Source organism: Takifugu flavidus, chromosome 10 (genome assembly GCF_003711565.1).
Source record: "Takifugu flavidus isolate HTHZ2018 chromosome 10, ASM371156v2, whole genome shotgun sequence".
NCBI classification, from domain to species: Eukaryota; Metazoa; Chordata; class Actinopteri; order Tetraodontiformes; family Tetraodontidae; genus Takifugu; species Takifugu flavidus.
In genome coordinates this window covers 4,446,067-4,467,986 of record NC_079529.1, presented here as the reverse complement: position 1 = coordinate 4,467,986, position 21,920 = coordinate 4,446,067, and the positions used below count along the sequence as shown (strand labels likewise).

Here is a 21,920-nt window from a genome sequence, read left to right as displayed (position 1 = left end):
TCTGCTTCACTGATCAATACACACACAAGCTTTGCATCTGTTCCTTTCACACAGAAGGCTTACCAGACCTCTTGGACGCCAGATTTAATTCCTCAGCTGAAGGGAGAAAAAAAAAGAATCCAGCAGCCGATAAGCGAGGTTGCAATATATGCTTTCCACGGGCAGCCTGTTGCCTCCCCCCAGCGCTGAACGCTAACTCAAACTTCACTATCCAGAACCCGGCCGGGGGCCTCTCCCCCAAAATGCCAGCAGTAAGCGTGGCGGCGGCGCACAATTAGTATTACACAACACGGGCGGCGGTGGGAAGCGAACACCTGCGCAGGAATGTTCTCGCTGTTGATACCAGAGGAGATTTACAGCAGGAGAGGCTGGAAACGCCGTACGGCGGCGCTGGAGTCGTGTTCGGTGGCTTGGCGTTGCCCTTAAAACTGGACAACATTATGTTAGCGACTACGGCAACCAGGCTAATGATTAACCCACGCAGAGCGTCTGAATGAGCAACACCCTTCGATGTGAAAAAAGCCCAGCGCTACGTGCCCCGGTCGGGCAAATACGTTATCATCCAAGTCCATCATTGCATAACCTTGGCTGGCTGGCACACGGCGAGGTGTGTGTGTGTGTGTGTGTGCGTGTGTGAGTGTGTGTGTGTAGGGGGGCACTCCAAGACAGATTCAGGGGAGATGGTGGATCTATTAAATTTAACTGACATTACGTGTTGGGCAGCCGGCGCACCAGCCTGCACAGTAAGTATAAGAGGCAGCACCCGAACGTGCACACACACACACACACACACACACACACACACACACAATGGAGGCCAAGACTGCTACCCTAGCAACCTCACAGATGCCCCACTAGCCTACTGCTCGTTATAGATCTGTTACTGTGATTGTTTTTCAGAATCTCGCCTGCTTTTATGTGTGTGTGTGTGTGTGTGTGTGTGTGTGTGTGTGTGTGTGTGTGTGAGAGAGAGAGAGTGTGCATACCTAAGGTCTCGATCCTTTCCCTCCAGTCTCGCTGCTGTACAGTGAGTCTATTCTTCCCTGAGACAACAGGATTGGTGAGCAGCAGTGGGGACGTGGAAGGTCTGTGTGTGTTTCTGCTGTTTACGGATCGCTGACAGCCTCCTCTCCAGCTCAACAACACCAAAGCACAACCCCGACATGCTGAGAAGTGCCTCGTCATTCTGGGTACGACCCGTGCGCAGCGCGAAGCAGGACGCACCTGGAGGTTTCACATCCAGGATTGACTCGGCTCCGACTTCAGGAGCTTCTGAAGTAGCTTCTGTCTTCATTCGACTCAAAGACTCTGATGGACCGACTCCACGCCTACGAACACCGAACATCCAGAACCTTAACCTGAACTGTTGACTGACGTGAAAACGGGTTCTGCAACAACAGCGCAATCGCCTTCAGAAGGCAGGAAACACTCTGAGCTAGTCGTTTTCAACATTCCGCCTGAGCCCAGGTTCCTGCGCTTTCTCAAACCGTCTTGGAAATTTCGCAGGGAATCGGCACAGCCTGCCGAGCTGGCGCTTTGTTTCTCTACCCAGCACCACGAGTGGTCCTGATCCAGCCTTTGAATTGAGCGGCGAGAGGATGCCGCTTTGTGCTGATTCAATAAGAAACAAGAGCATATCGGCCTGTCTCCACTCATCTGGCCATCGCCGAATTTACAGTAGTCACAGTGGGGAAGGAGAGGACACTGCAGCACTGTACCTCTGCAAGCATGTGTGTGTGTGTGTGTGTGTGTGTGTGTGTGTGTGTGTGTGTGTGTGTGTGTGTGTGTGTGTTAAAACTCCACATTCCTTTGGTTTGTATGAGGAACATTTGAAAGGAAAAGTATTTCCCAGCAACACCGTCTAATTCAAGGCTGGCTCGAGGCTTTAAACGAAACTGAAACACACGTCATAATTATATCTACACATTCTGATGTCTGCCATTGCCCACCTGCCCCCGCCCCGCCTTCCTGCCCTTTAGTTATGACTCCGGTCATATTTTCATTATTCGTAAACATACAAGCTGCATTATCTCCATGTTTGGCCTGTTCAAAAGGCAGAACCGGTGTTAAAGTGGACTTCACTCGACTGCACCGCTGCCAATAACGACACTTTTGTGGCGTCCAGCATTAACGTTCATTAAATCTGGACCACTTGTCATTATCATCATTGCCACTAATGAAATCAGCAGGATTAGAAGAGTGGATTGAATATTCAAGCAAAATATCAGCGATGGAAATGACAGGAGATGAAAAAACCCAACATTTTTGAGGGTAAGTTTGAGTTTAGCATCTGAAACAGTGGGAGAGGAGGAGCTTTTGCGATGCTCGAACCTGCCACTAGGGGGCATGTTTGAAGGGAAATATATGCCTTCTGCTGCATCTCCTACATTATACTACACGAGGACAGACAGACAGACAGACAGATAGACAGATAGATAGATAGACAGACAGATAGACAGATAGACAGACAGATAGATAGATTTTTTTTCTCTAAATCAGCACGCACTGTGCGCAAAAAGCATGATGTCATCCTTTTAAAGCCTGACAATTGTCTGTAGTCAAGTCAGAACTAAGTTCTTGACTTGACTACGGGGACTAACGGATGTCCGGGCGGGGATGAAGCGACTGAGGTCGCGCGTACGTGCGCTCCTCCAGCCAGGACGGTCCCTGAAATCGTCGACCGGCTGCAGCCTTACCGCCTTCATTCCTCCATCACCCAGCAAACACGAGGAAGCGAATAACTTCATGACTCTCTCTCTCACACACACACACACACACAAACGCGCGCGCACACACGCCGACACGCACACGAGCCGTGAAAACGCGGGTGGGATAGCTTCAACTTTGCGCCGCGTCAACGTGACAGCCGCTGCAAACAGAAAGTCAGTCCCAGCCCGGCACAGTTCATATTTACCAGCTCACCGCGGGAGCGCTGCAGCCATTTATTCCGAAGCGAAAGTGGCAGAAGTCCGCATTTCCTGGATCGCGCTGCGCCGGATGAAGTCGCTCTCCGCGTCCGCGTTCCTGCGGAGCAACAGCCGAGGGGGGCTCCTGGTGCTTCCCACTGGGGTGTCAGGCCGGACAGCGATGCCACATTCAGCTGATGGTCACAACAAAACAACATCGCGCCCTGCGCAGAACGCACTCGGCGGCTTTCGCACCACCCCGCACGGCAGGTCCGGTGGGCACCGCCCCCCCTCCCTCCCAGCCTCCGCCAGTAGGCCGAGCGCGGTGCGTGCATAATCATGAGGTGTCGCGGGCAGACATTGGCTGACGGGAGCGTTTCCTGGTTAATGTTGGTTCTGATTAACCAGGCGGCGGCAGCGGCGCGCAGTCACACAAGCATGAGCCGGGTTCGGAGAGGCGGTCTGCGGTCTTTACGCGCCGACTGATTTGGTTTGATGAGTAAAGGCTGGGGTGGGGGGGCGGCATCTTTCAGGGGACACACCTGACGCGAAAGCGGCCACTCATTCCTGCAGCGTGACCGCGGGGACCCGTGCACGTTCGGCCATTCTGGGTTAAGTGCTGATCTGCTGATTATTATCCGGCCTTAGAAGACGAGTCAGATAGAGGAAAGGTCACGCAGGGGAGCAGCTGCAGTGCATGCGCGCGTGTCAGGTGTTGTGTATTTTGGCATCTCGGAGACCGAGAGGACATCACAGCGCACAGCTGAGTGACGCCAAAGCGCGCTGAACGGGAAAAGTGTTGGCAGCCAACGCGCGTTACTGGCGAAAATAGCGTTGAAATGGTTCTTCCGTTGGCGTGCGTGTGCCTCGGTGGAGGTGCGGGGACACGACGTGCGGCGCGCCGCGGCTACAGCTCGCCTCTGACGGGCTTATGTAACCAGACCGGCATTTGGCTCACAGCAGACGGCGGCTGCGCTCGCTGTTATATAACTGCATTAACTCATCTGAGCCGAGCATGCGCACAGGGATCCCCCCCCCCCGCACAGATTTTTTTTTCCACGGTCCCAAAGTGAGTGACGGCATCGCCTCGATGAAGTTAGTCAGGGAGAAGTTCCAACGGGAAAATGATGCAGTGGAATTCCATTTATTTGATATTTTACATTATTTAACTTGTCTGGATGTCATTCCTAGAGACTCATTTACGCCTCACGCAGCCCTTTCCCGTCCATTATCCCCAAGAATGGGCGAACACAACTGGAGGCAGGCGCCTACAGACTTCTGTAATGATTAAACAGTAATAAATCGACATTATGGTCAATGGAAGAGGGCCGTTGCAGCTGTCAGGTGGGGCCAAGAGACTCATAAGCGGTGCATTACAGCCTGTGATTATATCAGCAAGATGATGAAAGAGGAAAAGAAGATGGGGTTTATGACGCCAGAACCACCAGGCAAAGATGGGGGCGAAAGCAAGTTTACACACATGAAGTAAACAGCTCTGTTCTGGGGCTGAGGATCCACAAACCAGCTGCTAAATATCTATCATTTCTAGTTTCCAGAGCGGTTCTGGGTGATGCGCTTTGATGGGTCGTGAATCAATATGTTGCTTTCTTAATTAAAGCCGTGCTTTATTTCTGTGGTTATCATTTCCTGCTGGCCTTTAGCCTCATTCCGGACGTGTCGTCATTGTTACTGGAAAAGTATTTATCTCTTGTTTGTTCTACTTCTTGTAATATTTCCACTTTTCATATTCTGTCGTGCGGGCTGAGAGGACGCGGGTGGGCAGAAGGCGGTGTGTGTGCGTGTTGTTTCCTGAACAGTTCCAGACAGCTCCAAATGGATGGAGCGACTGTGGCGGCCAAAACCGACAGGGTCCGTCTGCCAGGCGGTCAGAGGAAAAGAACCCGGCAGAGGAGCGAAGCGCTGGCTGCTGGCTGCTGTCTGTGCACCGGTGGAGGTGAGACGCGCCTGAATCAGAGTTCTGGAAACATCACGTCACCTTTCTTTAGCTCACATCAGATCAGGAACCAAAAGCAGCCAGTGAAGCGGTGTGTGTGGGGTCCGAAGGTGTTGCTGGTGCCATAGGCTGGGCTGGACGACGCTAGCTGTTCCAATAAAACTCACAACCGAGATCAGCTGCAGGTTTGTGTCTTTATTAGAAAGTGTTTTGACCTGAAATGCAAAGCAATTCCTGACTGAACCTTATGGCATGCAATGAGGAAAATGTATAAAAAATGAGAAGTGAGGAATTTCTTCTTACCACAGAAAGGCACTTAACCGTAATCTGAAGTGTTTATGACCAAACACTGCCAATTCTGCATAAAGTTTAACAGGTGTAATACATCATAAAATACACAGAACAACTTCAGTTCTATCGAGTACCTTAGCATGTGCAGCCCGCTAAGCAGATATCCACGCCCACGTTTCAAAGGAACAGCACATCGAAGGTTCAGGGTTGTACCAAAACGCTTCTTCTTTCATCATATCAATAAGTGATCACAGTAAATACTGTACAATGCATAAAATCACACCATCACAACCATCAACATGTCACAAAATTCAAAACCACTTGAGAGCAACTAATCGGCAGTGAAACGCTTCACAGTTCCTCTTTTCTAGACCCAGCAAAGCACTTCAGAACATTCTTAAAGAACAGGATAAGCTGCACCGTAGCCCCCCCCCCCCCCTCTGAGCTGCACCATCAATGTCCCATGATGCCCGGCAGCCTGCTGCAGACAGATGGCTGCTCAGGTACGGCTTGTTAGCGCGGCCGTACAAGGTCAAACTCACCGATGGAGAGCACCACAGATTATTCTGGAGCGAGCCAGGAGGAAGCTGCTTCTCCAAGCTGGAGGTCTCCCGTGATAAAAAGTAGCATATTAAGTGTTCTCGGCCTTCCACGGATATGTTGCCGCACATTTTTACCTAGCTGCACTCGTGCATTTATAGGTGAGTGTGAAAAGTGATCTGCACCCCTGACCAGCGTCATAGTCAAGGGTAGGGGTAGGGTTAGCAGTAAATACAAACATCAAAATAAGCTTAAACGTATCAGAGCGGTGGGAGGGAGTCGGATCTCTCCAGCAGAGACTAAATTAACTTTGCTCCAAACATGTTTACCGAGTACGAGCTGTGTGATTTTCGAGATGTGCAGGAGAACTCAGAAGAGTAATTAAGACCCGACCGACCCCGGCGGTGCTTAAACTCATGGCTGAGTTTAATATGCGGCGCATCTCTGCGTATGGGACCGCTGCAGGTAAATGTAATCAATATTTTCCTCATCAGCGATGTACTGCCTCACCCATCTGTATCCCAACTGCTCCTACTGAGAATCCTGATGTTCATTTGTGTGTGACAGCCCTCCTCCCTGAATGAACTTAAAGATACTTGCACAAAATTAGAAAGGAATAATAAGGATTAAAACAGGTAATCACACTCGTGCCTTCAACTTTAGTCTCTCTGCGTCACGACTTGAAATAGAGCCAGGCAGCACGAGGGAAGCCTTGTTGTGGCATGCAGGGCGTGCCATGTCGGGCTTATCTGACTCTCACACTCACCCCACTCTGGGGCTCCCGCAGAGGGATCTCCTCACTGCACCAAAACAGTGCAGCTAATCAGGGGAATTCCAGATCTGGCCAATTAGAGGAGTCTGACATCACAGGCCTTTAAAGGGAAGTCTATACATGATGAGATTGAGGTATTAAGAAAGTGCATTTCTGAAGATTCGCTGATTGTGGAAACCAGCAAAAACGTACTGCTGCTCTTAGAGTCCGAACTGAGACATCAGGCAGAAGTGAGGAAGGTTCCTATAAATGGTATCGGACTGACCAAAGAGGTTAACACAAAAAACCACAATAAAGACAAGGCAATTCCATGAAATGTACTGACTTCATAAAGAGCTTCATACTTCTGCTATAACATCCTTCACACAGCCAAATATGTCAGGATCAACTATGAGCTCAGCTGAAATCCCTGTCAGGGAAGATGGCAGGGGCGATTAGGGTCCAGAGGAAGAGTCCAAGGCCGAGCCAGCTGGAGGCCATCTTTACCCACACAGCTGGCATGCTGCTCTGCATGGACTGAGTGCTCGTGTCAGGTCTGTGGACACACCGGACAAAGGTAACATCTAACAAACATGTATGGAAATACATACATTTTAAATATTAATACGTCAAACAGGATAAAAATTGCACTGCCCTGCAAAAATTAAATTAGTTTTGTTTTGAAATGAAATAAATTTCGTCCGGACTTCAAAGTATGAATAACATTCAGGTGAGGCAGCCTGCCATCTAGTGGTCATTCCAAAAAGTGCAACACTATTCAGACCTTCATTTGTCATTGAAATACTTGAAAAATACCCAAGTAGAGTCTGTTTCAATTTTACTACATCAGGGACACAATTGCCCCACAGCTGTTTTTAAGTTTTCCCAACAAGAAATGATTTAATGGGTTTCTCTTACTGGTACCAGTTGGTGAGAGTCATCATGATGTAGAGGGAGGCCAGACAGAGGTGGAAGTGAAAAAAGGAATAGCTGTAAGTGACGCTGTCTTCCTCGTCATCCACGGCCCTGCGTATGCCGTCCTCGCCCACCACGGCCTCTCCAGAGGACCCTCTGCCTTCCTCCGTCTGCATCAGCCTGTTTACCTGAGTGTTGCTGGATGAACGGATGCTACGGGCGAGACAGAGTGTCAAAATTCCCAACATGCGAGAGGCCATATTCTAGGAGGATCTTGCTGCTCCGGAACATACCTGGCATAGAGGGTGCAGAAGAGGAAGATGACCAGGCCAACGATGCCCTGGGCGTCCCACCACTGCACCACCCCTGGGCTGCTGTCTCCTGGTGTCTGGGTGCTGCTGACATTGGCCACCAGACTCAGCAGGCTGGGGTTACACTTTCGGTCTGACCACACACACACACACACACACACACACACACACACACACACAGTACAGTGTCACTGACAGTATCTTACACCAGCCTGTCTTGGGTACAATAAGAAGGGATTTGTGTTTTTCTCTAACAAGGATTATGCAAAACTCCAACAATATCACTTTGCAAATAACAACACATGCAAAACAACACCACCCACATTATAGCTTCATCGTGTTTATGCAGGAGTCTAAATTGGATGTGTGGAAAAGTCTTGGACTCAACCTGAGGAGACTCACTGGGGTTGTTGGTCATCGCAGACCAGGTCACATACATGGTGTAGAGAGAAATGATGGAAGCCTGGAGCAGACCAGAGTGAGGTTGCATTTCCTGGAACAAACAGCACATTCACTCGACTGCTCAGATATTAGAATTTTTCTTCCTACGGGCTAAAGAAGAAAAATCCAATGTCTGGTTTAGTGCCACAGCTTCAGCTCAACATGTGTCACTCACACAGCCAGGATTTGTCTTTGCTGTCTGACCTCACCTGAGACTAGAAGCATTTATGTTTGGCATGTAAAGTGAAGCCAAATCAGCTCATCCTAAAGGCCAGAGAATAGAAAGCCTGTCTTTATAACCAGTCCTATGAATGTCGGGCTTAATGTGTCACTGATGCATTTAGTTTTAACCCAGCAACTTCTCCAATTGTCATTAATCAGTAATGTCATGAAAGTGCTCGGCCTTAATGATCTCCTGCTGTGGGACTTGAAGGCTCTTTAGAAAATATCTAGATTAAAAAGGTAGGTTATATATTTCTCTGGTGGTGTGGACATGGTCTTAAACATACCTGGATCTTGGGTAAGATGCTGACAATGGAGATGATGACACAGAATATGAGATTGAGGCTGATGAAGACCTTGTGCTCTGTGCAGTCATCAGGTGTAGTGTAGTAAATGTAGAAAAGCACCACAGCAGTGATGGCCAGTGCATAGTGGAGTACAGTGAAAGACAGCAGGCCTGCAAATTAAAACAAATATGTCAATACAGCAGAGGAATACAGAGAATCTGCAATGCTGAATTGTTATTAACAACAGGGTCATTCGAAACATAGAATGAATTTAGAATATTACATGGGGTTGATTGGTTACCTGCAAACCAGCATTTGTTGTCACTATTCTCAGCATTTTCCACCCACACCTTGTTCCAGGAGTGAGCGAAATCGATGAGGAGAATGAGCTGGATCAGGATGAACATGAAGGATCCCACAACTCCAAAGTAAAACCACACTGTGAAACGGAATGAAGCACAGCTGACACAGTTTCCTCAAGCTGTTTACTGAACAACAAAGTGAGTGTCTGAGAAAAGTAGAATAAAAATGCTGTAACATCTGAGTACCATTATGAAATGTTCCATCGGGGATGAAAAAAGCTCCCACTGTAATTCCAATAAGGATCAGAAACTTAAAGAACCAGAACCTGAAAAAAATAAACAGGAATCATCAATAGAGCAGCCTTGTTTAAATGTGCACAGTAGAGAGTAACGTGAGCAGTATTTACCCATTCTGAACAGCTGCACGTGGGTCTTTGCTGCTACGAACGCCGATCATGATGGCGCAGAATAGAAAAAAGAAGCAGGTCATGGCGAAGCACATACGGTACACAGACTTGTATCCCACGATGACGTCACAATTAACTTGGTTTTCAATACCAGGTATAGTTGTCCCACCCTGACAAAATCCTGGGATCTACAAAGCAAAGACACAACATTGTGGTTTAAAAGAATACGAAAAATGCTCAGTAACCTTAAGCAGGAAAACAAGGATCTATGATACAGGCATAGGCTTATTTTTCAGCTCAGACATCTGTGCGATGCTGTCACACAACACCCTTTGAGATTATGACCTTGCGGAGCTGTGTCTCCATTCCAGGAAGGATCATGATGACGGACACCATAGTTCCCAGCAGCAGGAAGAAGGAGAACACCAGCCGTGTGACAGTGGAGTTGTTGGACGAGGGACAGCATCCACACAGAAGGCATGGGGCTGAGCCACACAGGCAGGAGGCCTAGGAGTGGTTTAGAAAGACCAAAAAGAATCAAAACACTATAACCCGATGGCTGTTTGTATAGGACAGCAGAATAGCACATTGGTAGAGCCAGTCAGCAGATAGCTCGTTTAATGCAGCAACCACACACTATATTCAAATCTAAAACAAAAACTGACATCATTGACGGTATATTGACCAAGAAAAACACAGGGCATCATGCCACCCAGCCTTCCTTATTACAATGTTGTTACAACCACATCCACACAAAGTGCACTTCCTTGTCTATTAGTCAGTGCTGACCCACTTGCTTGAACTGATAAATTCCTGGAAATTAACCCCAGCAGTGCATTTGACACACATAAAGCTTATCACGCATCAAACTGTTAATCGCAAGTGATGCCAATATTAATAGAGAACATTTTTATTTGACAGTCAAGGTTGCGCTAGCACAATCTTTAGCTAATATTAGTTTAGCCTGTTTAGCAATAGCGGTAAGAGAACAGTGAATTACAAGCCTGCGAAGAGATAAAAAACATTTACTTACACAGCTGGCTAAGGAGCATAAGGCTAAACAGGCCCCCATGGTGGCAAGACAATGCTAAATCTAATGGTTATTCGCTGAGACTTTTTCTTTGCTTCCTAAAATAGACGATCGACGCTATAACCGGAAGTCGTTTAGGTTTTCAAAATAAACCCCTTTCACTCACTCGCCTTACAAGATTTTCAATATAAAACCTCCACACTGATTGACGATATCAATTATGGTGTACTATTTCACCTGAAAAATATTATTGTGTGTAATGTTTGTGGCAGTTTGAAGAAATCGTGCATATATGTGGGTATATAGTGGTATTTCTTGTGGAACTACAGTAACCATAATTACCCACCCTCGAAAGGACAGGGAATAAAAATTGAGACTTTTAAACCTACCATCTGTCGCTTAAATTATTATCTCAGAAGCTCAGTTTGTTATTAAACCCTGTCGGGTGTTAGTTGAATCCTCTTCGAAGATCTTTGCCAGCAGAAGGGAGCCAAAGACACTTATTAATAGTGGCGTATATATAACTTTGGAACAAGACAATAATGAAGAGCCAAATATCTTCAAACAAAAGTACAACTGAGAATAGGGCTGCCAAGTTCATTCAAGTTAGATTTGTAGATATAAATACTGCACTGCAGTAGATCTTTTTGCTTTCAATAAGAAACAAGGCATAAAAATCCAGTTATGCATAGCGCAAATACTCTTTAAAAGAGCTAAATATAACTTAGAATCAGATTGAATTTTGAACGGAGGTAAATAAATAAAACAAGAGCACTGTTGTTGCGAGGCATCGTTGGATAACTTTAACCGAAAAGTAAGTGGTTAAAGTATAAAACGACACCTTTTGCTTTAACTCATACATATTCTTTGAATCGAACTCATTGAGGTTCGGCCCGCCCTATTTTACACGAAGCCACGCCCATTCCGGTGAAATTCAATCTCTACGGCCTCTAATTGGCCTTCTTCAGGTTTCCGCGCCCCCAGTCTAATCCGTGATTGGTGGGATTCCTCCAATGAACGCCGACGGCTGTGGTGACGTAGGCACGGCGGGAGGTTGTGGCGCGAAGGCGCTGATGCTGAGCTGAAAGGGGAGAAGACACTGGAGGCCTCTGCTGCTCTCAGCCGGGCGCACTTGACGGTGAGAACAATGGACTTATGCTAATGCACGTTTGAGAACATTTCACCCGAGTGTTGAACGAGTTAAAGGTCAATAAAAACGCCTTTTGTAGTTTTGGGAGGGTTTTCGTCGCCATATTATTGATCAGAGTAACGCAGTTTTAAGTGCTATCATTAAACTCTCTGGCCGCTAAATATAAACCGCTTTTTAAGCTGTAACTCATATAGAGGCCGTCATTTTTTTTTAGATTTAGCAGAGATTTTAAGCAACGAATGAATTTGGCAACTTTAACCAACTGCTCATTTTGTTTTGACTAAATGTTTTGTCGTAATTAACCTACTAAACGGTACTCTTGGTTGTTGGGTCAAGACCCGGAAGCTGTTTTCCTGATTCCTATTATTAAAATGGCCTTTTTTGAACAAGTTTTTCCAAGGGTAACTAACGCCTCCCCGCAGAATTGTTATTGTCCCCCGCCATTTTGGTCATAACGGCGGTAAGTGGGGGTGGGGGGGTCTGGGGTCGTGCCAACACTAAATCACAAATTTACTTAATTATACCAACGATCTAAGTGTTTGCTGACTATTTGCACTATTTGGGAGATGTTCAGCATGTTCTTTCTGTCAAAAAACTGTTGGAGTTTAGGGTAAAACATTGGATGGCACCAAAGGAAGAAGAATCTGTTGTTATAATATATATTGTTTAATGTGACACTTTTTCTCATTTCCCTTAGTTTCTCAAAACCAACCCAACGAAACCATCTTGCCAACATGGATGTCTGTGAAGGTAGGTGACCACAGCTGTTGTGCTGTGTCCACTGTTTATGGGATGCACATCCCTCACCTTTGTTTTGATGGGATTCTGAGGTGTAAAAGGACCTCAGGAATGGGCTTATGGATGGTTTGGGGTCGGCAGCCTGGTGGTGTTGGAGACAAACAGGGCTCTTTGGCTTTTGTGATGCTGAGGGTTGATATTAGCGTTGCTGTCCGCAGGCTTTCAAGTGAAGGAGCTGGACAAGCGTTCTTCAGGGAGCGCGTTTCAGCTCATCCTCAGCCCCTCCAACGCTAAAGAGGCCAAGGCCAAGGTTCTGCTGTCTCCTGAGAGGAAGGAGATCTCTTTAGAAGAGCAAAAGAAGAAAATGGCAGCTGCAGAAGAGAGACGGAAGGTGCCCTTTTAGTAGTGGAAGTTGAAATGAGGCGTTTGACTTGTGTCCGCGTTCAGGTGCTGGTAACCGAACCGGTCTGTCACTTTACCAGAGCCGGGAGTTTGAAATGCTGAAACATTTCGCTGAGGTCCGCGAGCACGAGAAGGAAGTTCTGCAGAAGGCCATGGAGGAAAGGAACACCTTCAGCAAGATGACTCAGGAGAACCTCGCTCAGAAGATGGAGGTCTACAAAGAGAACCGCGGGGCCCAGATGGCGGCCCTCAGCGAGAAGTTCAAGGCCAGGGTGAGTTCCTGCTGCCACAGTAACGTCTGTGTGTTTACAGACGTCAGAACTTGAACAACATTTTCTGTTTTCTGCTCCCAACAGGACAAGAAGCTGGAAGAAGTAAAGAAGAAACTGTCTCAGTAAAAGACAAATAAATGTTGCATCTCCAAAGATAAGCTGTACTTTCACTCTGTTGTTGCCTGTTAGCAATGTTAGGTTCTTCCATGTTTAGTAGCCAAATGTGCCTGTTTTCCTTGAACAATTTCTAATGGCAGCTGTAGTTTTGATTAGTTAAGAGGTTTTTGTATAAAATAAAATCATTTCTGAAAAAAACAAAACAAGTGTGGCCTTTATAACATTGTAGTAGCGACACAAGCTGGAGGCAAAATTGATCTTGCAAATCATTGTACCATATGTGATGCACTCATGCAGTTTTTGGGTTTTTTTAATCAACTATTCTCCTGAAAAGGTGTTAACCTACCGCATGGCAGCATATATGCTCCATAACTATTCCCTTCCTCCCATTTGTGTTTATTTGTGGACATTTGTATAGTTTGACATTGCTGCCATCTAGTGGCGCTTTTGAGTAGTTGATCGAAACCTGACTGCAACTTGTAAATAAACACGATTCATTTCTATAACTTTAAAAATAAAGGATACTGGAGGAGGGGAGGACATTGCATCGTGGGGTGGAGTTTGCAGGCGTGGATATAAACGGTTCCTAAAACTTCACTGATAAATACATTTAGTAGGGATATTTTAAATTGATCTCTGTTTAATCTGGTGACAAACTGGTGTTCAGGGACTGATGTTTGTTAAATGTGAGCGAGTTAATGTAATAAGATCCGAGATTTGACTCTTGATTAGTATAAATTTTCGCAATTATTGTAGACACGACGGGTTATGGGCTGAAAACTGGAATAACCATCTACCCGTCCCTCCACGCATCTATCAACCCACCCATCCATTATTTTTGTGGGGAATTCCTTTGGAAAATGTCCACTTCTTTTCATCTCTGTCAGAAACCTGCTTCGTAGTTTACACTGAAAGCAGCAGGCATGTGAACCAGGATGGGGTTGACCCACACCAGGATGGAGCTGAGGGACAACAGGGGGGCGTGACTGTCCTGTCAACATCACATGATTCGACAACAGCAACAGAGTTCTGTTGACTGTTGAAAGCAAGACGAAAATAAGCATTTTTAGGAATTTCTAGATATTTACTTGCAGACTCGTATATGAGCGGTATTTCTTCACGCTCCCGTGCAAAAAGACAAGGATAACCGGCGAAACCGGAGGTTGTAACACACCCACTCTGTCCACACTGGATCTCCGCGGTGTGTTTACGGACACTGTGGCTTCAACTAGGAAGCTGCAGAGATCTTTGAAAAACTGGTCCAACAAAGGGAGCGTTTGTGGTGCACAGGAGGGAACACCCACGGAATGAACCTGAGCTCACCTAATAGGAAAATGACTTGTTTTGAAATCCAAATGAGCTCCAGCTGATGTGGGAATCGCAGGGACAAAGGAACTGTGTCATCGTCCTAACCTTACATAATGGGGCACAAATGTCGTTTCACACAAAGTTTACGCGTTAAGGATTTAAAAATAACAACCAAAAAAAAAACCTAAGGGCGTAAATAGTGGCCGACAGCTAAGCATGATAGGAAATATTCGATAACTTTTACATCGTCATCATTCCAGCTTGTGAGTTTGATAAGCATGAGCTCATCCGATGGCAGCTCTTTATCGGACAGCTCAGTTGAGTTCCACACATTCATGCAGCAGTGGCGGGATGGGCGGGGTGAGAGACGGAGACAGCCAGGGAGAGAGGGGAGCTGTGCTGTGATTGGCTGCCGGGCCTGTCCGTCACCCCCTGTCTCCTCCGGCAGCTGCGCCGTGAGAGCCGTCAGACGCAGCTCTCCTAACGGTCATCATCTCCCCTTAAACAATGTTCGAGCTATCCGCGTCCTGCACGGCTCCAAATCACACCCTGACAGCCGAACCCAACCCGCTGGACTGATTTTAACATCCACAGGTACGTCGAGGGTATTTTTTTCCACCCCCCCCAAAAATGATCAGATCCGACACGCGACTGTCACGCTTTTTATGGCGTTATTTAGCAGCGTGCGGGGAAAATGCGCCCGGACGCAAATCCCCACGAAGGCGCAGGGATAATCTATGAGTTGAGCTTTGAGGAGGCTCGGTTTACGGTGCCCACCGGGACCGGAGCAGCCCTCCGGCCTCCGGGGACGCGTTCGTGCAAATTGATTTGTGCTCTTTCACATTTCCGCCGGGCCGATCAGGTGCAGACCTGCTGGGGGGGAATTCTCCAGCACATCAGGCCCCACAAGGCCCCGCTGTATATCAGTCTTTCGCCAAAATCGGCTACCTTTATGTCATCTGTGTGTGTTTACCTGTAAATATTTGAAACGATCGAAATTGGAAACTGTGGGTGTGGACGTCGGATGGGGTTGGGTTGCGTAACGCTAATCTCCTCTCATTCATCTCCCCAAGTGTTGCTTCCTGAACCTCGGCTTTAGCTCATCCGGCCAAGCCCCCCACGTCTTTCTCACGACTGCTTACTTATTTAACCCGTTTTCACACTGACTATTAGTATTTTTTTGATGGAGCCACCGCGCGCTCCGTGCCCGGGATGAACCGGGCGCGCTGCGGCGCTGACCGGTGCCATGCTGACCGGCCACACATGCGCAAAAGCCTTCACCGTGCGAGGCGTCACCGTCATCCGTGGATGCCTTATTTCACGCATGTGTGACTCCGCCAGAGTCTCTACGTGTCTAGTTCCCCCCCCTCGAGTCCGGGCAGCGTTGGTGATGAGGAAGATTAAAAGCTACATCCTCAAAAGAAAGGCGGAAGTGCTCTCTAGTCTAAAACATCGGTGTTCGGCGACTGTCATGCAAATCCGCTGAAGTTTGCTTTGGCAGAAAGCCAGAGCCAGAAGGCTCCTGCAGGGAGTCTTTTAAGGTGAAGGTTGTCGTACATCAGGGCCATGTTGTTTAGCTGGGTTGGCGGCATGGGGGCACCATCGTTCATCACTGACGTTAGCAGAACGGTTGCCATGGTGTCATATTCATAAGCTGTTTACTGCACACTTGAACGAAAAGACACAAAGGTGTAATGGTTCCGGCATCTCTCACCTCCCTTTATCTTCTCACTGACTTCACGTAGCACCTGAAAGGAATAAATAAACTGTAGATTAGTAAAGCCTGGGATTACATGCACCTGCGGGGTTTGATGTTTCCTCTCAAAGGCGGGGCGCCATGTTTAAAAAATGACACGTTTTTCTGAACACAGAACGCAACAAAACCAAAAGAAATACCCTCATCTGGCGAAGCGAGGCCAGCGAGACTAAACCGGACAAATGAGAACATTTAGATTGTGCCGATCAATAGATCAAACAGCCTTTTAGCCCATTTTAGTCTCTGCTAACGATCTCCGGCCTCATGGACGCTGATCCACAGCAGACGGCCGTTTGTACGCCCTCTTTAAAATGACTCGGCTGCATCGTGATGGTGGGACATTCAGATCGTAAGTCGACGACCTTTGCGTAAAGTGTGTCCTAATGAGCGTTTGATATCAAGTTCATGGAGGCGAACAACACATGTAAAAGTTTCCGCTTGCAGTCGGGTGTCACACAAAGCGAGATTTTGGGCCGACGTTGCTCAGCTGAGACTTGAGTGCAGTAGCTCACAGTAGGACATTGCACAGTTAACGTCATCAGCAGACGGAAGACCACGTGAAACGGTCCGTTTAAGGTAGCGTGGTGTACCACTTGTGGCACGCGTGCCTCAGGTTTCTGACCCCTGATTGAGATAGTGATGATCAGAACGCTGGACCAATATTAAAGAACCAAAAACCTATTTTAACAATCACTACAGGCTAAATCCCATCTTCTTACTAAGCATTATTCACTATATTTTCTCAATAACTATTTTATATAAAAGATAATGGCTGTCATTCATTGCACTGTTGATATACAGTATGTGAGGAAACACACACACACACACACACACACACACACACACACACACACACACACCACACACACACACACACACACAGGCCTGAGGGAAAGAGTCAGCCGACACACAGATCAACTGCCCGTCTCATTTCTCTACCCTCCTCCTCTGGCCTGCAGCTTTGCCATGGCGACGGTGGTGATGGAGCAGATCGGTCGCCTGTTCATCAACGTCCAGCAGCTCCGTCAGATCCCCCAGCTCCTGGAAACGGCCTTCCCAACGCTGCCTTGCACCGTCAAGGTGTCCGACGTCCCCTGGGTGTTCCGCGAACGCCACATCCTCACCGGCTACAGGCAGCCGGACCAAAGCTGGCGCTACTACTTTCTCACCCTCTTCCAAAGGCACAATGAGACCCTCAACGTCTGGAGCCACCTGTTGGCCGCCTTCATCATCCTGGTGAAGTGGCAGGAGATGTCGGAGACGGTAGATTTCCTGCGGGATCCTCACGCTCAGCCGCTCTTCATCGTGCTCCTGGCAGCCTTCACCTACCTCTCCTTCAGCGCTCTGGCTCATCTCCTCTCTGCCAAGTCCGAACTGTCTTATTACACGTTCTACTTCCTCGACTATGTGGGAGTCGCCGTGTACCAGTACGGCAGCGCCCTGGCGCACTACTACTACGCCATTGAGAAAGAGTGGCACAATAGAGTCCAGAGACTCTTCCTGCCCACAGCGGCGTTCTTGGCCTGGCTCACTTGCTTCGGCTGCTGCTACGGTAAATACGCCAGAGCCGATATGTCCAAGTTGGCCCAGAAGCTCCTCCAGGTGGTGCCCTCGGCCCTGGCCTACTGTTTAGACATAAGCCCCGTCGTCCACCGCGTCTACAGGTGCTACCAGGACGGCTGCTCTGACCCGGTGGTGGCGTACCATTTCTACCACGTGCTCTTCTTCCTCATCGGCGCCTACTTCTTCTGCTGCCCGCACCCGGAGAGCCTGTTCCCAGGGCGGTGCGACTTCATCGGGCAGGGCCACCAGTTCTTCCATGCCTTCGTGGTGGTGTGCACGCTGATGCAGATCGAAGCCCTGCGCACGGACTTCGCCGAACGCCGCCCGCTGTACGAGGAGCTGCACGGCGACCTGGCGCACGACGCCGTGGCGCTCTTCATCTTCACCGCCTGCTGCAGCGGCCTCACGGCGTTCTGCGTGCGCCAGCGCGTGCGTGCCTCCCTACAGGAGAAGAAGGAGTAAAGACACACGGTGGATTTTGTTTTTTTAAATGTAACCGCGTGGCGGACGTTTGGAGTCGGCGAAGGTATTTAGTCTCTGACTCTTGAAGATTTCACCTCAATGTGATCAGCCAATCTAGTACGGGCGGGTTTTTTTGTGGATTATGTGGAAAATAAAAAAACTATAATTGGTAAATAGCACTGCAGGTAGTCTTAAATCACTGTCTTTTATTATTACTGCATGGTCGGTTTCTGTCGTATTCAGAAATAAAATATCAGCGCACAGCAATATTCCAGGAAGGTCCGAGCAGCCCGAAGATGCTCAAGATCCTGTTGCCCAAGTCCGTTTGGTAATCGGACTTTCTTAATCTGATTGCACCAGTTCAGAATTTGGTCATTGTACATATTCTGCAACCAAAAAAAGAAGATGTTTGCACTCCCTTTTCTAAAGCTGTTCAGCACCGTCGTGTTAAAAACAAAGCCGCGAGACGAAGGGGGCCGAAGCCTCTGTTGCCGTGACAACAGCAGCCTGTTTTCATTCAGAGGGCCTTCAGTCTTTGCCTTTTCTCCATCCTGTGATTTTGGTGCTTTTGCACTCTGATTGTTTCACCTAAATTTAGTTGTGTCGGACTGCTTTTGGTACTGTTTTTTTTTAAATGATGAATATGTATGTGCCTCTATGCATGTGTTTTATAAACTGTGGATTTTATCGGTGGGAATGTCTTTAAAAGCTTTGCCTTGCACTTCCTCTGATCGTGTATATACTGCACAGACTGCGCCGTTCCAGACAGCTGTCGGTGTTCAGTTTTCCCGTCTTTGAATGCATCGTTTGCTGTCCAGACTGAGCGGTCTCTGAGTGCATCCTTCCATAATGAAGAGTCGCTCTTCTGTGCATCTGACGATGGTTGTTGTGTAAAAACACGGCTCACTGCTGATGCTGTTTAGATTTCTATCTGGCAGGATTGTGGCGGCGCTCTCTGTTTAATGTGCCAATGGATGTGTTGTTGCCTCAGTAACGATGCTACGCAAAGAGGAAATTGGCAAATTGTCAGACTCGACCAATTTGTTTTCCTGATTCGCCGAGAACTAAACAGACACTGTAAATACCGACGAGGACAACACCGGCTTTGTTTACCTGCACTGAGGTGTCCTCTCTTCTGTGGTTCTGTTGACATGGGAACGCCTTCCCTGCATCACACACACACACACGTTATTAACGACTCCATGTCTCATCAACCTGGGAAAACAGAAGGACGAAACCTTTATGACTTTTAACCTCTTTTGTGTCACAGAGAACCAGACAGGAAAATGAGCCTTTTTTCCCTCAGAGTCTGTATTTGTATTATTTGATGCACCGTGTTGGTTAAGCTGATCCAACTCTAACTGGAATATTGCGAGCACTCTTTTCTGTGTAGGTTGTTCTCGTGAGTCAGTGTAGCCTCTGCTGCCACCCCGGGTTTTCCCGCATCCCTTTGTAAAATCCGAGTCGGCCTGATCAGAATGTCATTTGCCTCTTTAAAGAAATCTGTGTGGCTGTTTTAATATTCTGTGGTATTTATGAAAATAAAGTGTTTCAGTGACCTATATATCTTTTTTCCCTTTTTTAAAATTATCGGTGGCGAAACCTCTTTGAAATGTGGTTCCAGAATTGGAGAAAATCCTGCAGATTTACTGCGGATCCTCCCAAGCCTCCGTGTTTTGAGATCTCTCTCATTTCATTGTTATTTATATAACGTCTGTTACAATCAAAATGGTCTTTAAGCGATTTAACCAGCAACCTGGCTGCCAACAAGCAACAGTGGCATAAAAAAATCCCCTTTAACAGGAGGAAACCTGTATCAGGACCAGGCCTATATGGGGGTGAAGGGGAGGGGGGGTCCTGCTGGCTGGGGCAAGGGGGCAAAAAAGTTAGAAGAAAGATTAGATGATACATGCAGGTACATTCTCTAAACTAATTTTAATCGTAGCTAAAGCTGAGCGGGTCAGTAGGGTCAGAGGTCAGCAGGTCACTGACGGTCACCTGTAGATACATACCTGATGATTGATGGTCTTCAGGCCTGAGTCGCTCCTATTTTACCTTGGCTGTGAGGGTCTCACGCCCCCCCCATGTCCCAGTTAATCTACAGCATGATGCATCACTGTGGGGAAGAGAAGGTTCTGAGAAGGATAGGAGCTGGGTTCCTCTTCTGTCTACATGACTGTTGGCTAATACACAAAAAGAAGACGCTTTTTGCAATAAATGGATTTATTGTTGTTTCTGCTATTATTGGATTTTAAAAGTTGCAATTGAATAAGTGGTGCGGAGAGCAAAACCAGAATATTTTTACAGCCTGATTGTTTTTCTTAAATTTCCCTTTAATTACACATCAAACAAACAGGGATACTTTCATAAAATATGTTTGTTACTATAAAGTAAAAACAGTGCTTTTCCTGAGGCAACGATATTCCTTACCACCACTAGAGGGCAGCATCGGTGTTTAACTGGATGTTTTGAGACGCAAAACTAAAGACGACAAGCGATGGAAATGTGTATTTCATAGATTTGATCTTAAATAAAAAGAATAAGAATAAAATATTTCGAGCGGTGAGCGGTGTGTGTGTGTGTGTGTGTGTGTGTGTGTGGGGGGGGGGGGGGGGGTCCCACATGCTCCACAAATACAGACACTTTGGTTTTATTAACTACTAAAGTGATCTCGTCGTCTTACAGAATTTATTTAAATATAACTATCGATCATGTGGCACATTTGCTTTAATAAATCTTTGAATAAAAATCTTTGATTGAAATCAATTTCACGTTGTCATTAAAGGCAACATCACGCGGGGACGCTCCGCAGGCAGCCTGTAGGCGGCGCTCGCGGCCCAGTGGCGCGCGTGTGTGCAGAGATAAGGCGCATCCAGCAGAACTGGGCCCCTGATGTGTCCACCTGAGGTGTGATTAATTGGTATTACGGACAGGATTCTTAATCAAATGACGGAGATGGCAATGATTGGCCGACAGGCTGCTTCCTGTTCTAACAATCGATTTCACACATCAATTTGCCGGCTTCTGTTTCCGGATCAGCTCCACTTCACTCATCCTTCACTCCTCTCCTCCCTCATTCTCCCTGTCCTGTGATGCAGTGATATCGCTCCTTGTGCCTCCATTTTTAACACTTCATTTGCTTTCTGTGCTCGGCATCACGCGCGCTGAGCTATACCGGGTGGCCTTGCTCGCCTATCATGTTTCATAATTAAAGGTTCCACTTGCTAGAGGGAACAGCTTTGTTCACAGTTATTAAACCAGCGGATCTTTTTCTTTTTCGGGCGACATGCAGCCAACTCCTTCTTTATCCATCCCTCTCTGTATTTGATGAATCACTCTGAGGCTGCCAGGTAGTTTGCTAGCACATCCTTTGTGGCGTTTTCATATGGTCTTGGTCTTTTGTTGCCGTGTCAGGACAGGCTTTTACTGGAGTGGGGGGTGTGTGCCGTTTTATGAAGGATGCAATCAGAAGGCTGAATAAAGCTTTATCGAGACTGGAAACTAGAACAGAAGCAGAAGCATGACCCTGAATCACAATGGAAGCACCTGCACCTCCGCCACATTTGAGAGAGTTTAAAGACAAAAGTTCAACTAATTCAGACTCAACGGAGCTAAAAAGTGATTTTAGATTGATAATGAGCTCTATTCATCTCTGAATCTCCGGGCAAGGCCCCGCGTGGATGAGCTCAGCTAAAGATTCGAGCTGAGATTGACGACAAACGTCTCTGATATTGACGATTCAGCTGCTATTTGGACTGGAGGAAGTTCAGCCACGTCAGCCTCCTCGTGTGCCCG

At 47.3% G+C, this 21,920-nt stretch overlaps 4 protein-coding genes across 7 annotated transcripts in view; 2 read left to right on the top strand and 2 right to left on the bottom strand.

The window, feature by feature from the left end:
- LOC130533220 (transcription factor HIVEP3) overlaps positions 1-3,202 on the bottom strand; it is a 28,488-nt gene extending 25,286 nt beyond the window's left edge. The window contains exon 1 of one of the 4 annotated variants that reach the window (XM_057046485.1): positions 2,915-3,202. The gene's annotated coding sequence lies outside the window, so the exon portion shown is untranslated. The remainder of the gene's footprint in view (positions 1-2,914) is intronic. The other 3 variants (XM_057046483.1, XM_057046484.1, XM_057046482.1) reach the window with 3 other exon arrangements.
- A 1,833-nt stretch (positions 3,203-5,035) lies between these two features.
- serinc2l (serine incorporator 2, like) lies at positions 5,036-10,519 on the bottom strand. Its single transcript, XM_057046486.1, has 10 exons — positions 10,361-10,519; positions 9,673-9,834; positions 9,328-9,515; positions 9,167-9,246; positions 8,920-9,057; positions 8,619-8,788; positions 8,071-8,161; positions 7,651-7,801; positions 7,361-7,570; positions 5,036-6,998 (listed from the first exon to the last, which is right to left on the bottom strand). Exons 1-10 carry the CDS (start codon positions 10,397-10,399, stop codon positions 6,860-6,862), a joined length of 1,368 nt encoding a protein of 455 aa, XP_056902466.1. The 5' UTR covers positions 10,400-10,519; the 3' UTR covers positions 5,036-6,859.
- An 872-nt stretch (positions 10,520-11,391) lies between these two features.
- LOC130533224 (stathmin-like) lies at positions 11,392-13,242 on the top strand. Its single transcript, XM_057046489.1, has 5 exons — positions 11,392-11,495; positions 12,205-12,257; positions 12,464-12,636; positions 12,728-12,919; positions 13,004-13,242. The coding sequence occupies exons 2-5, from the start codon at positions 12,242-12,244 to the stop codon at positions 13,043-13,045; spliced, it is 423 nt and encodes a 140-aa protein (XP_056902469.1). The 5' UTR covers positions 11,392-11,495; positions 12,205-12,241; the 3' UTR covers positions 13,046-13,242.
- A 1,530-nt stretch (positions 13,243-14,772) lies between these two features.
- paqr7b (progestin and adipoQ receptor family member VII, b) lies at positions 14,773-19,689 on the top strand. The gene is made up of 2 exons (XM_057046488.1): positions 14,773-14,938; positions 17,060-19,689. Exon 2 carries the CDS (start codon positions 17,067-17,069, stop codon positions 18,123-18,125), a length of 1,059 nt encoding a protein of 352 aa, XP_056902468.1. The 5' UTR covers positions 14,773-14,938; positions 17,060-17,066; the 3' UTR covers positions 18,126-19,689.
- The last annotated feature ends 2,231 nt before the right edge of the window (positions 19,690-21,920 follow it).

Coding starts and splice junctions, on each gene's coding strand:
- serinc2l (XM_057046486.1), bottom strand. CDS start 10,399: ATGGGGGCCTGTTTAGCCTTATGCTCCTTAGCCAGCTGT. Junction 9,835..10,360: donor TATGCTCCTTAGCCAGCTGT/GTAAGTAAATGT, acceptor AACCACTCCTAG/GCCTCCTGCCTGTGTGGCTC. Junction 9,247..9,327: donor CGTGCAGCTGTTCAGAATGG/GTAAATACTGCT, acceptor TATTTTTTTCAG/GTTCTGGTTCTTTAAGTTTC.
- LOC130533224 (XM_057046489.1), top strand. Junction 12,637..12,727: donor CTGCAGAAGAGAGACGGAAG/GTGCCCTTTTAG, acceptor TCACTTTACCAG/AGCCGGGAGTTTGAAATGCT. Junction 12,920..13,003: donor GCGAGAAGTTCAAGGCCAGG/GTGAGTTCCTGC, acceptor TGCTCCCAACAG/GACAAGAAGCTGGAAGAAGT.
- paqr7b (XM_057046488.1), top strand. CDS start 17,067: ATGGCGACGGTGGTGATGGAGCAGATCGGTCGCCTGTTCATCAACGTC.